The 17760-nt window shown below is 46.2% G+C and overlaps 1 protein-coding gene across 1 annotated transcript in view; it reads left to right on the plus strand.

Annotated features, from left to right (window-relative positions):
- The window catches only part of Bmp6 (bone morphogenetic protein 6), a 148570-nt gene that overhangs the window by 99839 nt on the left and 30971 nt on the right, over positions 1 to 17760 (plus strand). The window contains exon 2 of the mRNA XM_057787972.1: positions 16305 to 16497. Coding sequence (XP_057643955.1) covers positions 16305 to 16497 — 193 coding nt within the window. The remainder of the gene's footprint in view (positions 1 to 16304; positions 16498 to 17760) is intronic.

The following is a 17760-nucleotide window of genomic DNA, read 5'->3' on the forward strand; positions in this document are numbered from 1 at the left end:
CAGTATAGGGCATGTGACCTTTGCAAGTACACTTCAAATCCAGCAGGGCTGGACAGAAGGAAGCCGCTTCTCTGTGGCTCAGGAGGGATAGAGAGGTCTTGTTGCCCCAGAAAAGGCAAGCCATTCTCTCTGAGCAGTGTTGGGAGAAGCATTTTGTTATGTTTTTGCAGGGACCTGGGATCCAAGTTTTGTCTATTAAAGGAAAGGAGAGGCCCCGTTCTGTTTGTGCGCAGACTGTCCTGCTATATTAGGGAGCTATTTGCACCCCCAGGGTGGAGTCTTTTTATTCTTGGGTTTAGAACCCCCAAGGCATCAACACACACCCCTGTTAAGACCCTCGGCATCTGGTGCCAAGTCTTGGCCTTTGGTTTGAGTAGGAAATCTTCCAGTGTGTGATCTTGCTCTTGCCAGGCCAGCCAGTACCTGAAGTACAGTTCTGCTGGCTTCAGGGCTTCTGTGTCTTCACTGGACAAATGCACGCCACTGCATGCTACAGGCCAGGAGTTGCTGGAGGCACTTGAGCCAGAGGAACACAAAAGAGAATTTCGTGTCCTCACCTGCCTTACCTTCGGGACACACCCGTGTTTTCTTTTTCACTTGCCACTGGAGATGACCTCCTCGGAGATGACCGAGGAGGACTGAGTGCAGGTGGCTCTGGCTAGGGATGTGTGCTGGCCTCAGAGCCTAGACTGCCCTGTGCCAACCACATCCGGGGAGGGTTGGAAAGGACCATGAGAAAGGACTGAACCCACATGCCCGTGTTTGGCACACCAGGTGCTGTGCCTTGGATTATAAGAATATAATAATCTGATGCGGTGTAATTTGATAGGAATATAAACCTTGGTGACCCTGGGAACTGAAGGAGGGGACTGGGCCTGTTAGTTACTTTTTTTTTTTTACTTTTAAGACTTGAATGGTTTGTTGGACCAAATAGCTCGATTGTCATGGTTAAGCCCACTATGGAGAAAGTCAGGATTTAGTGTTGGGGGGAGGCACATTTGTTGTTGTTGCTGCTTTTTTTTTTTCTACCACCCAGTTTGAGAGACAGTTGCCCAAGCCAGCATAGTTAACTCTCAATTATTCAGGAGATGACTTTCCATTTTGGAGGTTTTTAGTTTTCCTCTCCTAGAATCTTTCCTGGAAGCAGTAAGATGTGTCGGTCAGATAAACAGATGTTAGCATAATTAACATAGTCCCTGGTGTGGGAGAGCCTGAGAAACAAGGCTCTTAATAAAAGGGATGGCTGTATCTTCTAGTGCCAGAGTCTGTAGAATGTATTCAAGACCGTGATGGGTTCACTCACAGAAACAGTCTACCTGAGCTAATGGGAGCTTACCAACTCCAGCCAGACAGGGAAGGAACCAGCAAAGGTCCAAACTAGTCCTTCTGAATGTGGGTGACAGTTATGTGGCTGGGGCAGACTGCAGGGCCACTGGCAGTGGTACCAGGATTTATCCCTATTGCTTGTATTGGTTTTTTGGAGTCCATTCTCCTTGGATGGATGCCTTGCTCAGCCTAGATATAGTAGGGAGGGCCTTGGACCTTCCCCAAAGAAAGTACCTTACCCTCTCAGAGGAGTGGATGGGGAAGTAGGGGGACCATAGATGGAGGGAATGGGAAGAGGGGAGGGATTGGGAACTGGGATTGGTATGTAAAATGGAAAAAGATAGTTTTTTTTTAAAAAAAAAAAAAGAAAAAAAAAGAATGTATTGCAATAAAATAATCTTGTTACTTCCTGTACCTCATCAGGACAGGCTAGTCACCAGAGAGTGAATACAGACAAATCCATTAAAATCGATATTTTGATATTGTAGACCAATACATGATAAAATAACATAACACTGTCTTCATTGCTAGATTTCTATGACCACCTGGAGGGACTGAAACTGGTTAAGTTAGAAGGAAGTCCCTTTGATTCCCTGTCGTCAGCCTCCCCATGTGCCCCGCACACCAGGCTACTCATTTTCAAAAGAGCGCACAGACATCATCTGATGAGGGTTCCTTGCTTCTTAGCTTTGCCAGAGTTTGTTCTGGCAAGATGTGCCCTCTCTTGTCTTTGCTCGGTCTTCAGCCTCCCTCGTCATCCTTCCCACGATGTTGATCTGGGGTATCATATTCATGTTTTGACTATCGGTCTGCAGCATCGATCTGGGTCTCCCCCTTACTCTCGTCTGTGACTCCTCCAGGTTAGCCTCATTTCTGTCCTGCTCAACAGAGGCTTGCCGTGAGCCTGCTGTGTGCTGGGAACCAGGCTCTGCACATTGACAGTGTGCACCAAATTCCAAGTGTTGTGCAGTTGACCTTATGTTGAGATAAGCAATGACTGGGGAGCTCCCATTAGTCACTTCTATTTGGGGGGGGGGCATGGAATTTTCTGGTATCGGCTAAAGATTGTAGTATATGTTGGTGTACTAAAAAATCACTTACCTCAGCCGGGCGGTGGTGGCGCACACCTTTAATCCCAGCACTTGGGAGGCAGAGGCAGGTGAATCTCTGTGAGTTCGAGACCAGCCTGGTCTACAAGAGCTAGTTCCAGGACAGGCTCCAAAGCCACAGAGAAACCCTGTCTCAAAAAACCAAAAAAAAAAAAAAAAAAAAAAAAAAATCACTTACCTCAAAATGGTTTGTCTTACATCAAGTAAATTTTACGATTAAAAAAAAATAATGGAAGAGAAAAAAATGAGTGAGTAAGGGGTCTCTTTCTGTGCATGAAGCGCACAAAGGGTGTAATATTGAAATTGGTTCCCTCCTATGCACAGTGACCTTAGCCTATTACTGAAATAGCTTTGTCAGATTAATTTCCTCCTTTTGCTTTTTGAGACTTAGCATGCCTGGAGTTTGAATCCTGAAGCGGAATGAGTGTTAGTTGCTTGGGCCGATAGCCTTGCTGCTGTAAAACCAGCAACCCTGAGCAGACCTGCCATGCTGTTCCAGCCAGGTGACTTTGTTCTAGAGAATCTCTCCTGGATCTCAGGGGAAGAGCTCACTAGGGCAGAGCTCAGAAGCCTGACTTCCATTCTCACTCCACATGCCCCCTGAGGGTGTTCCAGGGCCCAGGACAGAGTGCTCAGCCCTGGCTTGGGCATTTGTTTGTCCCTCATGAGTTCTCAGCCCTAAGCCCTCTCATGGAGGCTTGGAGGTAAACGTGCGCGGGGCTTGTTCTATGATCTTATGGTGCAGGAGGTGATGCTGTTGGTACAAGGGTAGGGATACGATACTGCAGATTTCCAAGAGACGTTGCTGAGGGCACCACCACCACTGGGGGTCGGTAGATGCAAAGAGGGCAGCTGTCTATCATCCTAAGACACACCCAAGGCAATACACCTGCAAAGAGGAGAAAGGTTCATTTGGCCATGGCTTTGGAACCTTTCTGTTGGCTTTGTTGGCTTTTAGACTTGTGCTAAGGCAGCTTTTCATGAGAGAAATACACAGCAGAATACAGTAGCTCATCCCATGGGTGTTAGAGACAAAAGACACACGGGATCCCGTGATGGCGCGAATATGAAATATTTCCCAGCAGGTCGTGTTTGGATGCTTGGTCCTCGCTGGAGGAAGTAGGCCACTGGGCGCTGATCATGGAAGTGTTTTCTCCCTGGCCCTTCCTGGCTCCTTTTCTTTGCTCCTTGGCCACCATGCTCTGAGTTGCTATGTGCCATCACATCCTCCCCTCCATGATGGACACATGCCTTCGAGATAATGAGCCATAATAAATATCTTTCTCCCTTCCTTTTGTCATAGTGGTGAGAAAAGAAACTTATACAGATTCTGTTCTCCTCTTCAAGGCCAGACACCCAGTGACTTAAGACCTCCCATTGGTCTATCTTGTATTGATTCCACTGTCTTTTAACAATACTTTGCCAAGGTCAAGTCTTTAACACTTAGACTTTTGGGGTGAACTTAAGATTGAAATTATAGCAGAAGGCTTCCTGGGATTCAGTCTTAAAGGGAGACTTAAGTATTGATTGTTATTATGTTTAGTTTTGTGCATGTGTATGTCTGTGTGTGCTATGCACTTGTGAGTGCAGTGCCCAGTGAGGCCAGAAGATGCCATCAGCTCCCCTGAAGCTGGAATTATGGATAGTTATGGACTGCCCGACGTGAGTGCTGAGATCTAAACCTTGGGTTCTCTGAAGGAGCAGCACAAGCTTTTAGCCACAGGACCATCTCTCCGGTCCCTTGCAGGAAGATTGAAAAGAGCACTGTATTACTTTAATAGCCTGGATGCTGGTGGCCCCTCTCCCTGCCGGATGCATTTGTCGAGACCTGATAAGTACTGATGGCATGAGAAGGTGGGGCCTTTGGAGGTAATTGGCTCCTCAGGCCAGCGCCCTCACAAATGGGATTAGTATTTATATTTATATATATAGTTCCATGGGTCTGGAGAGATGGCTCAGCAGTAGGACTGTTTGCTGCTCTTCCAGAGGACTTGTGTTCAATTCATAGCACCCACACCAGGTGGCTCACAACTGCCTATAACTCCAGCTCCAGGAGATCTAACCCCCTCTTCTAGACTCACACGTGTACGCAAGCCTTCCCCCTGACACACACGTGCACACATAATTAAAAATAAGAATATTTTTTTAAGAAGGTTGCATGGGACTGAGAGTATAGATTAGTGATGTACATGGTTAGTTAGCATACCTGAATCCCTGGTTCCAGTCCATCAAAACCACAGAGCCCCAGAGTGCTGCCTTGCCTTGAGAACCATGCAGGGACATTGTAAGAAGATACCATGTGGGAACCAGGCCCTCAGCAATCCCTGGATATGTTGATTTGATCCTGGCCCTCTGACATCTCTCTGTAACTGCGGGGAATAAATTCTTATGGTCTGCAAGCCACTCAGTGTGTGGTTTAGATTTAAAAATATGTATAAAACTTAAAAGTTCTAAAAGAAGTCTTTTGCTAGGGCTTGGTTGTCGGCTTCTAGCTCTACTGGGGGGTGATGGGACCTTTTGGGGCTGAGCTGGTATGGAGGGGCCTGGGGGAATAAAGGTACCTAGGAATAAAACATACTCTTTTAGGAAGGACAGCAGAATGGAGGGAGATATTGGGGAGGGATGAGAGACAGTGGGGAGGGATGGGGGACAGTGGGGAGGAATGAGAGATGAGAGACAGTGGGGAGGGATGGAGAGACAGTGGGGATGGATGGAGAGACAGTGGGGAGGGATGGAGAGACAGTGGGGAGGGATGGAGAGACAGTGGGGAGGGATGGAGAGACAGTGGGGAGGGATGGGAGACAGTGGGGAGGGATGGGAGACAGTGGGGAGGGATGGGAGACAGTGGGGAGGGATGGGAGACAGTGGGGAGGGATGGAGAGACAGTGGGGAGGGATGGGAGACAGTGGGGAGGGATGGAGAGACAGTGGGGAGGGATGGGGGACAGTGGGGAGGGATGGGAGACAGTGGGGAGGGATGGGAGACAGTGGGGAGGGATGGGAGACAGTGGGGAGGGATGGGAGACAGTGGGGAGGGATGGGAGACAGTGGGGAGGGATGGAGAGACAGTGGGGAGGGATGGGAGACAGTGGGGAGGGATGGGAGACAGTGGGGAGGGATGGAGAGACAGTGGGGAGGGATGGGAGACAGTGGGGAGGGATGGAGAGACAGTGGGGAGGGATGGGGGACAGTGGGGAGGGATGGGGGACAGTGGGGAGCATTGAGAGACACTGGAGGGATGAGCATAAAGAGAACAGTTGAAATAGTAAATATTAGTGGCCTTTGACCTTAGATTCCTGTTGATTTTATGGCAGTGGTAGCTAGTATTTGCTTTGCCTACCTTCAGGGACTGTTTAAAGGACAGACAAGATAAGCCTGTGGTACTGCTTTGTAAACACTTCAGACATTAAGCTGTTTTTGCAACATCCTTGAGATTTGAGAGGGATGCATCCCAAAGGTTGTTTTCCAAACATAAAAGATAAGACTTCAAAATGTGGAAGTTTTCAGGGCAATCTGTGGGCCCCCTGTTGACATGCTGTCAGATCCAAGATAAAGAAAAGCAAGGGCTCAGGTCCTCACTGGCATGAGGACCAGGCTTGGTTCCCAGAAAGCCCAGGTTTCCACAAGAGCAAAGTCTGGCACTGCTGCGAAGCCTGAGACCAGCTTAGGCTCAAGACAAAGCCTGGAGCTATTGCTGAGGGTCACACAGCATTCTGGGACTCCTGGGCAATAAGGTGGTTCCTAATGGAAAACTACATTTTGTGAGGAACAACAAAAACATCAATTTTAATATTCACAGAAAATTTCTAACCCAAAACTTGAAAACCCCAAACCCCCAAACACACAAGGAGGCACACTACCAAAGTTGAGAGCATCAGAGAGGAGAAGCTGGTCAGCTGTCCTGGGGAATTTGGAGACTAAACCTGGGTTAGACTGAAACCATGGGAACTGCAATGGAAAGAGAAGATAGCATCACAGGGCAATTGAAAAGGACTGGACAAACCCAACAATATTGACAACCGGAGTTATTAGAAATGAAAAATAATGTATTATATTAAACAACACAAGGGAGTATTGATGAGTTTGTAAATAGACCTAAAGAAATAATTCACTTACCGACAAGATTTTTTAAAAATAAGGAACTAAGAGATGAGAAATGTCAGTCTGCCATGTGTCTAGCTGTCGTTTTCGAAGGAGACGATACAGAAAATGAAGCAGAGGTATGACGCTGATAGATGTTTTGAGAAGTGATGGAAAATGGGGATCCACTGGTGCATGAGCTGCTGGGTAACCCCAGGGAGAGAAGCACTCTGCAAGGCCTGAGCTTGCTCCCTGAGCTCCAAAGCTGCCAGAGTCCAGGCTTAACCGCCTCCCTCCCTCCCTCACAGAGGACATGCTGTCTGCCCAGCCTTGCCCTGCTGTGGAAGTGGGGGAGGGGAGGCTGGGAGAGAATCTGCTTTTCTTCTTAGGTGAATTTTTTTTTTTTTTATCACTTGTGGAATACAAAAGTGCATACTGTGCATATTGAATTGTACTAAATGTGGCCTGGTTGCTTTATCTAGTCCTTGTAAGTGGGCAAAAAAATGCAGTCACTTGGTATCAGTGGTGTCCCGAGACTTCCTGATCTGCATTTGGTAAATGCCAAATGTGCTCCCAGATGCCAGCTGAGATCTGCTATTTCCCTAGTGAGACACAAATATGAAGCTACCGAGAATGTTCTGGACCTAAATGACATTAATACCTACATTTGGGCGTGAAAATGGTTGGGTTTTTTTTTTCTTTTTAGTAATAAATGACTTGGTATATGACTCAGTCAGTAGAATTCTTACCTTGTATGCATGAGGCCCCATGTTCGGTTCCCAGGAACCCAATCCAGTTAGTGATGGAGTACTGTGTGTGATTGTACATTAAACGAATTTTTCTCTTCTTTCCCTTCTTTTTCATTTCCTTTTCTCTCTGAGTTTTTCATTTGAAATGGGCATTATCTCTATATTTTTCTAAACCATTTTTACATGTATGTACATGTGTAGGTGCATACGTGGGGGACAGCAAGGTGGTGGTGAGGGTGTGGGGCCGGGTAGATCTGTGGGGGCTGGAGTACAACCTTGGGAGTCGTTTTTTGTTTTATGAGATTGGCCTGCCGCTGGCCTGGATCTTTCTAATGCCGGTAGGCTGGCTGGTCAGTGAGCCCCAGAAATGCACCTGCCTCCATTGCCCTGGCTCTGAGATTTGTGGATACGTGTTCCCGTGCCTAGCAGAGACCAGACCAAGACTGTGAATAGTAACAAGGGGGTGAGAGACGCATCTAGCACAGGGCCTAATGTGTGGAGTTGAGGAGCATAGCAAGCACAATACCAACTGGGACTTCTTCCCAGCCCCTCTCTAGACAGACAACTTAAGTAGATATAATTCAGACATAGATGCCTTTTGGAAAAATATCCATTTTGAACTACCTTTTAATAATCCAATTAAGCAACAGTGAGAAGAAAAATAACATTTAATTAGGTTCAGTGAAGAAGGGGAAATTGGGAATGAATAACAGTTCTGAAATTCTTTCTTTTCTTTTTTTAAGACAGTGGGCTTATCAGTGAGCACCAGGTCTTGTTGAAAGACCCTAACTAAAAACAAGCAAACAAAACAAAAATCCCAAGATAGTCAGCTCCTGAGGTGTGACACCCAAGATTGTCCTCTGGCCTTCACACGCATGCACACAGGTACCTACACACATACACAATCAGGCACACACACAAACCTTCCCTAAAAATATGATCAGAATGAGATGGTCTGTAGATAAGCCGCTAGACCTCTGAGACATAGATCAGTTCTTAGGAAGAGAGCGATCGTCCCTGGAAAAATCCAAGAGCATACTCTATGCGAGAGGGTATCCAGGCCTCTCATGAACACACCGCAGAAGTTCCAAACAAAGCTGGGTGTGGTGGACCCCAGCACTCGGGGTGGAGGCAGGGGATCCCTAGCCTGAGCTTGAGGCCAGCCTGAGCTATGCATTAGATCCAGCAGTGTGGAGCACGTCTCTAACTCCACTGTCCTTCGTATATCCCTGACCTAGCTTCTAATGCTGCACTGAAAAGGAGACTCATCCACACTGTTTCAAAGAGCGTGGTTCTCATGTTGTCATTCATGTTTCTAGCTCTATTTTTTTTAAATTGGGTTAATGGAATTTTTCATATGTCTGACTAACTAGCTTTTAAAAATGAATCAAAGGCAAAACAATGAATTGGAAAGAAAGAACTCAACTGAGAGCCCAATTCCATTAAGCCAAATATAGAAAAATCATTTTTGAAATGTCTCAGAAAACTTGACTGATTGGTTATCCTAAGAGAGAGTAAAGAATGTTTTAATTTAGCTGGGTCTGATCATGTGATAGACATAGTGTTTATTTTTAGTAGGCTATTTTTATTGTGGTTAAACATATGAGTAGCCTAAATTTGTCATTTTTAAAGATGTGTCCAATTTTATTTTTTGTGTGTTTAAGTGTTTGAGCGCATATATGTATGTATGTATGTGTATATATATATATATATATATATGTATGTATGTATGTATGTATGTACCATATACATGCTTGATATCTGCAGAGGCCAGAAGATGGCATCAGTTCCCCTAGAACTGGAATTACAGGTACTTGTGAACCACCTTGAGAGAGCCAGGAATCAAACCCAGGTCCTCTGCAAGAGTAGCAAGCACTCTTAAGGAATAAGCCATTTTCTGAGCCCCACAATCTAAAAGCCTTTTGTGGACAGAGTTTTTTTGTGTCTCAGCAGTTACTGTCAAATAACCACAGGAGACTTACTATTAATTATAAATGCTCTGTTGATAGCTCAGGCTTATTACTAACTAGCTCTTACAACTTAAATTAACCCATTTCTATTCATCTATGTGCTGCCTGAGGCTCATGACTTTTCCCTCTCCTGTATGTCCTGTTTCCTTTTCATCCAGCTGGTGACTCCTCTCACTCTGCCCTTCTTCCCACTGTCCTTAGTCTGGTTCTCCAACCTAACGTTATCCTGTCCAGCTATTGGCCAACCAGCTTCTTTATTAAACCAGTCACGGACCCATATATTTACACAGTGTAAAGGAATATTCCACAGCCTTTGGGCATGCAGTTCTGTGGTATCAAGTACATTCCTATTGCTCTGTAGTCATCTCCAGAACATTTTCATCTTCCAAACTACAATTCTACTCACTGACCACTACGTTCCAATTTCCCTTCTCTTCACTCCTGGTAACAGCCTTCTACTTTCTCTCTCTTTGAACTAAGCTATCATATAAATGTAACTATACACTATGTATCCATTTGTGTCTGGCTTATTTCACGTAGCACAATGCCTTAAGATTTCATCTATACTGTGGTGTCTGTGAGAACATTCTTCCCTTGGAAAGCTAAAGAATATTTTATTGTGGGTTCACACCGTGTTTTGTTCATCAATGGACACTTGCCTTGCTTTTTTGGCTTTGGACTGTTAGGAACACCACTTCTATGGCATGGCTGTGACATATCCCACGAGACAGTGACTAGTCCTGTGGAAAGTCCACAATGAGCATACTGAATTATCATACTTTCTGTACAGCAGCTGTACCATCTGTGACACACAAGAGTCCACTTTCTCCACATCTGTGCCAGCTCTTGTAAGTAATCTCCATGTTTTTAATAGATCCACCCAAAGTAAGGGTGAAGAAGGGAGATGGGACACTCAACTGGACCTGCAGAATAGCTGTGGCCACCTGGGGATCTGCAGCCCTGTTTCTCAGCTGACAAGCAGCTGGACATCTGCAGGAACCATCTGCCCTCTCCCTGGGAACATGCCTGTCCTGTGTTCCTAAGTGCCTGCTCAGTTTCCACCCAGCCTCTAAGTGGAAAAGAAAAACATCAAGGGAAAAAGAAAAACACAAAACCCTATGAAAAAAAAACACGAAACCCTATGAATCACAGTGATTCACATACATGTAATAGAAGTGTTCATCTTTTAAGAGGCAAGGCATGATAGGTACACCGTTCATGCATGAGGCTCTATGGGGCAGAGGTGGGGATGGACCAGGCAGGAGTGCAGTGGCGCTGGTCAAGTTCTAGGCTTAAGGTGGTGTTTCTTGCCCTGCTTCCGTGCCTGTCTCCCCGAGCTGCACCGTCATTAAATCTGTCATTTCTGTCCTTAGGGTAATGATGATCCGGGGTCAGTCTGAAATCTAAGCAGGTAGAATCTGAGGCAAACAGAGATTAAAGTGAGTTCTGGGAACCAAATGCGTTCCGTTTAAAGGGTGGAATTCCGGTTTTCAGTCGCGTTCTTTCTGTTTGAGGGTTTAAACAAATGAAGAAGAGCACAGTGCCTTGTTTTGTTTTCACCGACCTTACAAAGGACAAAGAGAGAGAGTAGGTGACCTCGCACAAGGTCATTACTGCCTAAAAAAAGGCTTTAACTGGTCCTTGAAGTAAAAATTCTTGGAAGTGCTTCCCCGGGAGAAAGCAGCAGCATTTTACTGGAGAGGAGGAGAATGTGACTCCACAAGCCCCCTTCTGGGTACAGTATTCTGTCCTGAAAGACAAAGCTAAATTGCAGGAAGTATTAATTGGCACTATCTAGGGACTCAGCAAGGGCCTGTTCTGAATGCAGAGGGCTGGATTCTCAAATAACCGCCTGTGAATGTCACAGCATTTATTGTGTCCATTACCCGATGTCTGTGGCTATACTGAAGAGTGGTCTCACCTGATCTCAGGAAATGCTATCCCCACTCAACTGATGCTCGACCGTACTGTCACATAAGGAAAAAAAAAGGGGAAGCTGAGATTTCACATTGCAACTTAAAGGGTTTATTTTGGCTCAAGGATTAAGACAGGATACAGTCCATGGTGGCAGAGACATCGCGGCAGCAGGAATGTGTGATGGCTCGGTAGCAGCCAGAACCTGAAGCTACTAGTGACTTCACATCCACAGTCAGGAAGCAGGAATTAGACCAGAAGTAGGACCAGGCTAAGAAACTTTCTAAAATCCAATCCCGGGGACCCACTTCCTCCAGTGAGGCTCCACCTCCTAAAGGCTGTGCATCCTTCTAAAACAGTGCTGTCAGCTGGAGACTGTGTCTTAAAACAAGTGAGCCCAAGAGGACATGGGACATTCAAACTGTACCATTATATGGTCTTCGGGTTCACCTGGAGGCATCTAACCTAAGTGTATTTATGTCGTATGCCGCTGTGAGCCAACAGCCCTCACCCTGTGGTGTGAGAAAGCAACCTCAGTGATGATGGCTCTGCATCCTGGGAGGAAGAGAGGAAGGTAGACATCTTTCACCCAGTGCCTCTCAGGGCTGTAGAGACTGACTCTCCTCCAAAGAGGATAAAAGAATGTTCCACCTTGTCTTAGAAGGGAAAATGTCCCTGGAAGGCAGGGGGTTGTAATTCACACTGTAACAAAGCAATACTTTCTCGTGTCTAGCATCTTTTTGTGTCTTTGAGAACTTGCCAGATTCTTTACCCTTTTTCCCCTCTTCTTTTGTGAGCTAAGCATGTAGCTCACACTGTGTGTGAATGTCTGCACGTGTGGGCGCGTTTGCACGTGTGTGGATGTATATGGAGACCAGAGATCAGCCTTGGGTGTTCCCCTCTGCTGTTTTCCACCTTATTCTTTTGAGGCAGGGTCTCTCACTGTCCCTGGCACTCACTTATTTGGCTGAACAGGCTGGCCTGCAGGCCTCAGGAATCTATCCCATTTCCACTCGTGCCAGGATTGCATAGATGCAGACCTCCTCACCTAATGTGTGGGTCCTGGGGACCAGACTCAAGTCCCCCAGCTTGCCTGGCAAGCACTTGTCAACTGAGTCCTCTCTCTCCATGCTGTTCTTAAATTTGGGGTCCTCTAGTCTCTTCCTCCTGATTAAAGATGAACCCCACCTGCCTCTATCAGGATTCTTCCTCAGCCCCTCACATTGTCTCCCAGTGTTGGGCAGTCTTCCGCTGTAAGAATTACATGCAATTGCTCCCTTCCTAGCATGATCCTATGTCTTTTCCTCCTTCCTTTCTTAGCCTCTTTTATCCATTTTCCTTTTCTTATATCAGTGGTCTGTCAAACAAATCTCCAGGAATGTAGTGGCTAGAAGCAGCAGTGCAGTGTGACTTTTCAGTCCTTTGAAGTCGCTGAGTTCCTCAAGATGGCTCTTCCTCGAGGTTTCTCATGTCAGCTGGTGGCTATGCTTGGACTGTTCCAAAGCCCCAATGAATTAGATGTCTAAGATGGCTTCCTCAACCGGACATGGTTTTATGCCTATAACCCCAGCCCTGGTGGAGGCAGATGGATCAGTCATTCAAGGCCAGCCTAGTCTACATGGCAGGTTTGAGATTGTCTTGAGCTGCATGAGACCTTGTTTCAAAAACCAAAAACCTGCCAGGTGGCGGTGGTACACACCTTTAATTCCAGCATTCGGGAGGCAGAGGCAGGCAGATCTCTGTGTGTTCAAGCCTAACCTAGTCTACAGAGCTAGTGCCAGGACAGGCTCCAAAGCTACACAGAGAACCCCTGTCTCGAAGACAAAACAACAAAAACCCCAAAACAAAAAGCTTTAGCTAAAGAGATGGGTCAGCACTTAAAGGCATTGCTGCTCTTGTAGAGGACCCAGCTTCAATACCTAGCACCCACATTAGATGGCTCACAGCCACCTTTAACTTCAGTCCCAGGAGATAGGGTACCCTCTTCTGGCTACCTCTGGTACTGCATACACATTTTGCACATGTTTTCACACACACACTCCCCCCCCATCTCTCTCTAAACAAATACATCTTTTAAGAAACCTCAAAACTAAAAATAAATTAACGTGATATGGTTGGACAGTTGTCCTTTTTTCCCTCTCTCCATTATTTCTACTCCTCTCTTCCCCTCTCACACTTCCATGTCCTTCTGCCCTGGTCTGGACTTCCTCCTAACAGGGAGGTGTCAGGCTATGAGACCTCTTACACGGCAGCTGTCTTCCCCCTACAGGCATGTGAGGAAGCTCAGGGCCTGCAGCATCGTAGACATAGCTTCAGCTTCACCAGTGCCAGAGTGCGCAGGCAAGAGCAGGTGACAAATGCAGCTGGAGGTGGCTTGTCGGACGTGGTGTCCTCAGCAAGGACTGATTGCCACACTTCCCATTCATTGCACACAGTCGGTCCCGCTACTTCTTGCAATGGAAATGTCTTACTTTCTTGTATTCCATTTTATGTATGTAATTCTTTTCTATTCATAGTAAGAGATGGAAGGGATTCTTTGGAGAATTTTTGTGCGTGCTCTCTAAGGAATCTTTAAGAAACTCATTTCCATTTAGCTATATTAAATTAGTATCTAAAAGGTCCTATAGAAAGGATGTGTGACTTTTCTTTTTCAAGAAAATCTCTTTGAGAAATCAGATTTGATTCCTCTTTAACCGACAATGATAATGTATCAAATTTAGGAGGCAGATCAGCTTTAAGGAAAGGTGATCCGCCTTCTGTGTGGCCGTCCTTGTGTGAACTCTTCAACAATCTTGCTTTTCATCCTCAGTCACTGACTAGCAAAGCTGCCATCACACTGGGGACACAGCATCATCTCCTCTCTGCTGAGACCTCATTTGACTCTTCCTGAAGCCAGCGCTTTTTCCTAAAGGACTGAAAAGGGGAGATGAAGCTGTTAAGGCCTCTGGGTCAATTTCCAGCATTCATATGGTGGCTCACAACCATCTGTCACTCCTCGGAGTCTCTTGTAGATCTGGTCGGTGTCATTTTCAAATCTTCCCACCAATAGATTTTTATTTACTTAAATCTTTTAAAATTATTTTTAAATGTTGGAGTGTTTTAACCAATAGATTTTTATTTACTTAAATCTTTTAAAATTATTTTTAAATGTTGGAGTGTTTTGCCTGTGTAGATGACTGTACCATAGTTTCAGAGAATCTCACACCCTCTTCTGCTGTCTGATCATCTTCGATGAGACTTTACCCTAGGCTCCTCAAGAAAAGTCTACTGACACTCGCCTCCAGTGGATAGTTCTAGACAGATGGCCCCGGTTAAACTCAGTAGATCCCTAGACAAAAAGACATGAAAAGGGATTTAGACGTGTTGACATAGGTGGAATGAGATGAGAGGGTGGGGTGGGAGTAAGAATATATTATTTACATGCATGGAGTTGTCAAATAGCAAATTAATGTTCTACAAATATTGTCATAGAACAGCAAGCAAATTGTGGAGACCTCTGTAGCGGCAAGACGGGAGATGCACTGCCTGTCCTCCACGCATGGCCCAGCTCCCAAGTTTAGCTCAGGGCGCCTCTTTTCATGTCATCTATGGATGGTGACACAAGAACAAAACTGGGGAGGGAAAAGCAACAGGGAGGAAAAGGCTAGAAGGGCCAGGAAGTCATTGGCATGTATTAATTATCCGTAATGATGGATTTCCTGATGACCTCTCCAATACTCTGATCATAACCCCTCACTATCTTCATGTTCCCCTTATGCTCCCCCTCCACCTTTCCAGCAGCTCTGCTTTCCTGTCTCTTGACACCCAGTGAACCGTCAAACATAGTAGCAGGTTGTTTATAGGAGCAGAGGTACCTCACCAATGGCTACACCATAGAAGATAATGTCCCCCCTTCCTCCAGCAACTGCCAATAGCCTGTAGATCGTCAGGGTGTTGTGTGTGTGTGTGTCGGGGGGGGGGTGGTGGCAGTTTATAAGTCTCTACACCTTCCATGACCAGGCCAAGTCGTCCAAGGGCCATCGGCAGGCTGTCACAGTGCTCTGAGTTCATGTGTGCAGCCACATGCTGTGCCCAGGAGACAGCGTTCTAAACCAGTCCCCCCACCCTTGGGCTCTGCCTTCTCTTCAGTGCTCCCCAAGCCTTGGATGTGGTGACAGACACTGATGTCCCACTTACGTTGGGCACTCAGTAGTCACTTATTCACCAACCTTGGAGCAGACCCGAGTCTCTAGTTCCCACTGTCCATGACAAACTGAAGCCTCTCTTCCCAAAGCTGACCTATGGGAATAAGGATGAATATTTAGAAGGTAATTTGACAGGCATATCATATTTATTTATGAAAGAGCAATAGCCTTCCACTAGGACCCATGACCTCCCCAGTCTTGGGTTTTTGGCCAGGTTTACAGGACCAGATGTGAGTGCCCTCCTGTGGCATGGACTGCATTTCCAATCAGGAAGCGACTGGCTACTGTCATAAGAGCCATGCCACTCCTCCACCAGCGGGCACTTCTTCTCGGTATAATTGGTAGCGGGGCAGTCAGGGCCCACCGCTGAGGAGGATGGTTCAGACTCTGCTCCCCTAGCTGCAGGCACCGTCCAGCACGAGGAGACCTCCCAGGCAGGAAGGGGGCCTTTATCTCAGTTCCCTCTTGATTCTTCGTGTTCTGCAGGGAGAGTGCGTGACACATCCACCACCTCAGCATCTTGCTCTGGTGGGCAACCATTTGCATTGACTGTTAACCCGTATTGTTTTGGGGACCAACAACTCTCAGGCAGGTGTAGTGGGTGGCAAGTTCTTCTTCATTATTTCATTCGTTCGCACGCCTTTCTGCACAGCCGTATTCTTTGGTGCAATGAGGGAACCCGCAACCAAGAGTCTTTCAGTAACTTGACCTCATGCCAATCCTTTGACTCTTGAAACTCCTGTATTCAAACTGAACGCGGTACAAAGGTTTTGCTTCATCTCGGGCAGAAGGGAGGATTTCAATCTCAACCTGCCCAGCAGTTCAACCAGTGTTCCTTCAGCCCCTTGGTCTCGTGAATCCACCGCTGGTCACTGGTAATCTGTGAAGTGAAACTGGGGAGCGGTCGTGAGATGAGCCCGTGGCATCAGGTCAAGTAACACCAGTTATCACTCTCTCTTGTTTAACCCTATAGTGGAGTGCGACAAGGAGTTCTCCCCACGCCAGCGACACCACAAAGAGTTCAAGTTCAACTTATCCCAGATTCCCGAGGGTGAGGCGGTGACGGCTGCAGAGTTCCGCGTCTACAAGGACTGTGTTGTGGGGAGTTTTAAAAACCAAACTTTTCTTATCAGCATTTACCAAGTCTTACAGGAGCATCAGCACAGGTATGAAGGCTCAAGGAAGCCCAAAGGTGGGGCTGCTCCCTGCTTCTCACCCTCTCTCCTCGCGTGACCCCCGGTGTCTTTGGAAGGTGGTCTGGCGGTCAGGGGGCTATTGAACATGAAGGGCTGGTGTGCTGAAGGGTATTGTTTACCTGGCAGGGTGTTTTGTTGCTAAGTAGGTTTTTTTTTTTTATAAAGATTTATTTACTTATGTATACAGTATTCTGCCTACATATATCCTTATATATAGGGCCAGTAGAGGGCACCAGATCTCATTACAGATGGTTGTGAGTCACCATGTGGTTGCTGGGAATTGAACTCAGGACCTCTGGAAGAACAGCCAGTGCTCTTAACCTCTGAGCCACCTCTCCAGCCCCTAAGTAGATTTTTTTAAATAGGGGTCTTTCCCCCAAGCAAGTCAGTAATACTTAGTAAGCATCCCTGATGACCAGCTAATTGATTTATTGGGATAAACTATTTCCTGTTATTGTTTGATCCTCAGTTTTGATGATGTGTGGGTGGCTAAAATTAATGCACACATTAAAATTATAGAATAATGCTTACAAGTGATTGCAAATCAGGTGACTGCAAATATGTATTTGTGTATATAGTATATATACATGTTTACTTTGAATAAGCACATTCAAACACTACCATTTAGACACAGGGAATGATAGATTACTTTTTCAGTATGTCTATGTTACTATGCTTTGCTAAAAATGAGTTCAAGTGACTGCTTTATAGGGGAAAAAAATCTGCAATAAAGTATATTCATGGTGTTGCCTAGCAATGAAGAACAACTTGGCCAGCAACTGACAGAGCATGGACAGGCAGAGGATGCGGTAGTAAGGCTTTAATTCAAATCTGTAGTCCCAGAAAGGAAACCAATGAGTCTGAAGTGTGTTGAGCAGATGGGGATTTGTCTAGCACAGCACTGGTGAGAACAGAATACAGGAAGTGGAGAGTCACGTGATACGGGGTACAGCTTAAGTCACAGATAATGCCTAGAGCAACTGGAAAGTCAATGCAAAGATAAGCACGAAGGGAGGAGACCCCACACTTACAGACCCAAAGACACTTCAGTTTGGCCTTTTTCTGAAGCAGGGTTGCGGCGTTGCTCAGGCTGCCCTCAAACTGGCAGTCTTCCGGCCTCTGCCTCCTGAGTCCTGGGATTTTAGCGCACCCACAATCTCCTTTGGCTTCTGAAACCAAATCTAATTTGCCTTGAAAGACTGTCGACTTTCCAGTAGGTTCCAGAGATTCCAG

Source organism: Chionomys nivalis, chromosome 13 (genome assembly GCF_950005125.1).
Source record: "Chionomys nivalis chromosome 13, mChiNiv1.1, whole genome shotgun sequence".
Classification (NCBI taxonomy): domain Eukaryota; kingdom Metazoa; phylum Chordata; class Mammalia; order Rodentia; family Cricetidae; genus Chionomys; species Chionomys nivalis.